General features: G+C 41.6%; 1 protein-coding gene across 1 annotated transcript in view; it reads right to left on the reverse strand.

Moving 5' to 3' along the window:
- LOC139387589 (WD repeat-containing protein 47-like) overlaps positions 1-5,770 on the reverse strand; it is a 29,216-nt gene extending 23,446 nt beyond the window's left edge. The window contains exons 1-5 of the mRNA XM_071133936.1: positions 5,584-5,770; positions 3,871-4,040; positions 2,939-3,022; positions 2,634-2,718; positions 1,311-1,442 (exon numbers count right to left, since the gene is read on the reverse strand). Of these exons, the coding sequence (XP_070990037.1) occupies positions 1,311-1,442; positions 2,634-2,718; positions 2,939-3,022; positions 3,871-4,028 (459 nt within the window). The 5' untranslated portion in view covers positions 4,029-4,040; positions 5,584-5,770. The remainder of the gene's footprint in view (positions 1-1,310; positions 1,443-2,633; positions 2,719-2,938; positions 3,023-3,870; positions 4,041-5,583) is intronic.
- Positions 5,771-6,000: the final 230 nt, after the last annotated feature.

Consider the following 6,000-nt stretch of genomic DNA (forward strand, 5'->3'; position numbering starts at 1 on the left):
AGGAGACTGTGTGAATCATGCCTTCATGGTCAAATTGCTGCAAAGAAACCACTACTAAAGGACACCAATAAGAAGAGACTTGCTTCTGCCAAGAAACACGAGCTATGGACATTAGACCGGTGGAAATCTTTATTTTGGTCTGATGAGTACAAATTTGAGATTTTTGGTTCCATGTCTTTGTGAGACACAAAGACATGGAGACAAGGGAACGGATGATCTGCGCATGTGTGGTTCACATCATGAAGCATGGAGGAGGTGGTGTGATGGTGCTTTGCTGGTGACACTGTCTGTGATTTATTTAGAATTCAAGGCACACTTAACCAGCATGGCTACCACAGCATTCTGCAGCGATACGCCATCCCATCTGGTTTGCGCTTAGTGGAACTATCATTTGTTAATTAACAGGACAATGACCTAACACACCTTCAGGCTGTGTAAAGAGCATTTTGACCGAGAAGGAGAGTGATGGAGTGCTGCATCAGATGACCTGGCCTCCACAATCACCCGACCTCAACCCAATTGAGATGGTTTGGGATGAGTTGGATCACAGAGTGAAGGAAAAGCAGCCAACAAGTGCTCATGTAAGCGGTGGTGCGCGCTAATAGTGTTTCAATCGGTGACGTCACTCGCTTTGAGACCTTGAAGTAGTGGTTCCCCTTGCTCTGCAAGGGCCGCGGCTTTTGTGGAGCGATGGGTAACGATGCTTCGTGGGTGTCAGTTGTTGTGCAGAGGGTCCCTGGTTCGAGCCGGGAAAGGGGACGGACTAAAATTTTAAACTCAGCATGTGGAAACTCCTTCAAGACTCCTTCAAGACTGTTGGAAAAGCATTCCTCATGAAGCTGGTTGAGAGAATCCTAAGAGTATGCAAAACTGTCATCAAGTCAAAGGGTGGCTACTTTGAAGAATGTAAAATATATTTTGATTTGTTCAGCACTTTTTGGGTAACTACAAGACTCCATATGTGTTATTTCATAGTTTTGATGTCTTCTATTATTCTACAATGTAGAAAATAGTACAAAATTAAAGAAAAACCCTTGAATGAGCAGGTGTATCCAAACTTTTGACTGGTACTGTATGTTTATTATTAATCTATAGCTATATCATAAGTGCTCACACATACTTATAACAATGTAATACTGCCCTTTGATATCTGTTTTAAGTAAACCATTACCCACACTTCTTCAAAGTAAATACTATCATCAATCACAGTGCTAGAATAAAATTATTATTATATATATGCAATATTATTATTTGAAATGAACAGATATTATTCATAAGATCAGATGCCATAACTCTAAAACGTGTCATGCCTTGAACTCAGCGTGGTTGGTGAGACGAGGCAGAGTGAGGAGCAGACATAGCTTGCTGTAGTCATCTTTAGATGGACAGAACTCCTCCAGGGCATGAAGACACTTCACCGACTCCTGCATGGTGAACTCCAACTGAGAGAGAAGAGAGAGTTTAGACTTTGAGCCACCTCATATTGACTCATGTTTCCCTCACATGTAGCAGCTGGCTACTGTTTCCCTCACATGTAGCAGTGTAGAGTGTTCACACACACAAAAAAGGCCTTTTATGCATATTTATTCATTTCTAGAGGCAATGTGGCATCCCTCAAGACTCAACATTCCCTCAGAGACAGAAGGGAGGGATGAAACATAAGGGTTTTGAACATCCAAACCCAGAATGTCTGTAGATCCTGTAGAAGAGTAGCTACTTGTTATCGGTTTCTGAGGCCTAGATTATAACTGCCAAGGTAGAAGGGCCCAGATTGCTATCATGTCCAAGGAAAAAAAATGCCAGCGTTGCTTTGAACTGCTTCGAATAAATGTGTAAAATAGATTTTCAGGAGAAACAAATCTAGACCGAACACAAACACATTGAGACTTTTGAAATCAGACACACGTGTCACACACACTAACTCATGCTGGGCAAAAGATCAGAATGGGGCTGCCTGTGTGAACGCAACCTTGTACACAAACACAGGAGGAGCCCACACTAATCCAGTCAGGAGACACAAGCTGGTTTCAGATCTGCATTCTCTGTGACTAAGCTAATATAAGACAATGAGTAGAGAAAGCTCAGAGATTGTGTGTTTACTAGGAACAAAAAAAAGAGGCAGTGACAGATGGAGAAAGAGAGGAGGGCTGTTTTGTGATTTGTGGCAAATTTGTTTGCTCATTCAGAGGGAGACAGAGGAGACAGGTAAACAAAGACAGGAAGATGGAATATGTAATGCCAGAGACAGACAACTAGAACAAGGTCCGGCAAGGAAGGAAGAGGGCGAGAGAGAGAGGCGGAGACCCTATTCGTACTACAGCCATCAGCACATTGCTAAACCCCTGTACATAGCTGATGTAAAACCCTGTACATAGCTGATGTAAAACCCTGTACATAGCTGATGTAAAACCCTGTACATAGCTGATGTAAAACCCTGTACATAGCTGACATGACACTTGAAATGTCAATATTTTTTTAAACCTTTTTGAGTGCAATATTTACTGTTAAATTCGAATAGTTTGTCTTCTCATTTTTGTTTATTTCACTCGTAATGTAAACACGTTTTCCATGCCAATAAAGCCCCCTTTCAAATTAATTGAGAGAGAGGGGCTATTCTTTGTCTGTTGACTCACATGCTGTGGCTCATCCTCAGCAGACATGGCGTTGTTCACACACAGGGCCTCTAGAAACTTCTGCTTCAGGACGATGTAACGGAACCTACGACAACAATAAATTATGGCCCAAGAACATGTCTCAGAAAAGTTATTCAAACCCAGCATCTGCCTGTACAGTCAAGCCTGGGTGTCAGGTTGCTAACATGTAGTTGTTTGAAAAGGCAATAATGTAGCATTGCTAAGTGTAGAAATAGTCAGGTACAGTCAGACTAAATACATTCATTTCTGGCCACAGAATTAGTGTCATATTAATGAAGTCTCACCTTTTCCTGTCAAACTTGTCCATGCACTCCAGCGGCTGAATAAACTGAAGCACCTCGTCCCACTGCCCATCTAGCACCAGTTGCCTGGACAGAGATGAACAATTCAACAAAAAAGCGAGACAATAAATCGTGTGTTAAATACTCTGTGTTAGTGGCAGCTAATGCAGCCCCTGTTACGTGCTCTGAGGCTATTCACACGAGCTAGATCATTTCAGTAAACTTCATAATACAGAAACAAAACCACAGAACAACCAAACATGTAAACAAGGGATTCTCCAATTCACTTCCCTGCTTGCCATCTCCTACAGAAACAGATTGTCTTGATTGGTCAGTGTCATACAGGGTATAAGACAGGCAGTGAATGGTCACCCGGTAACAGTGGGGTCCTCTGTATGAAAGGGAGTCCAACTCCAGTCATTTCACAAACTCAGCTGAGTGGAATACCAAAGTGGTGTAACAGTACACTGTTGGCTGACATTTAAAAGGGGCACTCCAATCCAGTCTAGCATAGAGGTGGTCTGGATCATTATTGCATGAACAAAGGAATTTATAATACACTTTCTGAACATTGTGTTTCAGCACTTAGTTCAGCAACCAGCGACCTATTAATATGAGCCTGAAAAATGGCACTTCCAAATAATTATAATTAACTCTAATTAATCTGTCAACTGTTATTTTGCAGCAATCGCTTATGGAGGTGTCCTGATAGGGTTTGGGGCTCTCCCATAGCATTTGTATTTCTAACACTATCCACATAGTGAGACCCAAACAGTAATGTCAGGGACATATTCATTAGGGCACACATAACAAAACATTTTGCAACAGAAAACGAAAGTGGACATTCCTTATTGGATAGCCCAAGTAGTCTCTCTCTGTTTTAGTTTTTTTTTGCCGTTTGCTGCCTTATGAATACGACCTAGGCCTTTGTGTACCTGAGGAAGAGCATGTCGTCAGAGTAGAGTCCGTTGATGACTCCACTCTCCTTCTCCAGGGCCAGCATGCTAATGTGGAGCTTCCTGGAGTTGAGGAAGTCTAGGATCACCTTGATGATCTCCACCTCCTTCACATTGATGATCTCCTCCGCTGTCATGATGACGACAGGCTGACACACACACCAACAACAAAACTCAGGGTAAGTAAACACACCATAAATGGAGGCTCTCATGTTGATTATAGAAATGCAGCCTAGTATCTGTCTGCTAAACAATCAATTCTTAATGTAACGCAATGTCTCTTTATTGCCACACTGTGTTCAACAGTCTTTGTTGCTCCTGATATTTTCACTTGGCCAACAACTGTTACAACTGACCTTGTTTACTTTTGAATAGACTTTCAAGAAGTCTAGTTTAATATATTTCCATTCCTCCCAGAAAACAAGCTAAGGGAAACCCAGGCCTGCTCAATGTCAACAACATGACGAAATCCTCAATTAAACATAATGGAATCAAGCCCCAAATCTGACCACTGTGATTAGCAGATTAACAGCAAATCAGCGTCAGTAAAAAATCTGCAGCAGAGAGTTAATCCAATCACAGCTGTGCTATTAATTATGTAGTAATAACAGTAACACATTATGGATTAGGATCGCATTAATGGAAAATTGACCAAGTTTGGAAACCCCATGCCAGGAAGGCTAACAGACGTGAACTGTAACCTATCATATTTAATTTCACTTTTGTTCAAGGGTTCACCAGGGGATAAAAATAGGAGAAATACCATTGATTTAGGTTACTGTCATGATAAGTAGGACTTGAGCCACAAATTATGACAATTGCCATCAACCCTACAAGTGCAAACAAGTTATATTGCCGCCGATTTAATTTATTTACTGCTTAGGCTACAGTTGCACAGGGGATAACGCAGCCTGAATGCTGAGTAAGGATTTAGATAGCAGGACTATTGACATAATCTTGGTGTTGCACTGCAATCTGCATTGTTATTAACAAACATGTCCAAGCTAGTGGTTGCTCAAAACATACTGATACATGTTACAACATTCTGCTTTTACATTTAGTATAAGAATAGGTGCAATCAACAAAAAGCAAGGTTAGATATCTGGCAATCAACAAAACATTCAGAAAAGAAAATGAACAACCAAACTGCATGCAAAGATTCAATGCTGGTGACACTTACAGCAGCAGCAAGGAAACTATGCGCAGCGCATCACCTAAAAATAGGTTGAACTAGCTAACTAGTTAATTATAAAACTTATAACGTTATATAGGGTTCCAATAAATCAACATATATTTACAATCTAGAACTAGCTAACAATGTAGCTAGGCACTGCAGCTATGGGTGGGGTTCAACACATACAATTAGCTAGCTAGCTACTAACATTAGCTAAGTAACGTTAGTTAGCTAGCTGCTTCACCCCAACCTGTTCTTGTCTGATGTTATGAAATAAACGACACGAAAAGCACACATTTCTCCGAAATACTAACTAACTACCTAACATGAGCATATGTTAAGTACTGTTGTCAGGAACGCACACCGAAACCCGCTATGACAGATTCAGACCATGACCAGAAGAATGGCTAGCCAGGCCAAGCGAGAGACATGCATCATCCGCTAGCAGCACAGACGGGATGGGTGGCGAGGCTTCCCACACATTAACAAACACGCCCTCAATGCGATTTAAAGCTCACCTTGGTCTAAAAATACATGGGCTGAAAAGACACGCTCCTTAGATTTGTTTCTGTTGTTGAAAATCGTAGCTGTCCGAGCGATTCTTCTTCGTTTTGTTCGTCAGTCTCTTTTGTTGTTTGTCTCTCCCTGTCTGTTGTCTTCTCGGATCGATTTCTGCTGCTGGTAGTCGCCTGCTACCCAGCCCCTTCGGTTGTCAAGCGCAACGCTTCGTCTGTCTACCAATCAAACCCCAGTATTTTCATAGAGGCGCCCCAAGCGTCTCTTCTCTTGCATCATAAACCCCGCATAGCCCTTGCGATAACGATCGACATTCCCTACCATCCATTGAACATGATCATCAAATAAACTGTAATCAACGTCCAATTATGCCACTTGCAATGAGATAATTACTTGTCAGGTGTGTGTCACTTCCAAAC

Source organism: Oncorhynchus clarkii, chromosome 28 (genome assembly GCF_045791955.1).
Source record: "Oncorhynchus clarkii lewisi isolate Uvic-CL-2024 chromosome 28, UVic_Ocla_1.0, whole genome shotgun sequence".
Taxonomy (NCBI): domain Eukaryota; kingdom Metazoa; phylum Chordata; class Actinopteri; order Salmoniformes; family Salmonidae; genus Oncorhynchus; species Oncorhynchus clarkii.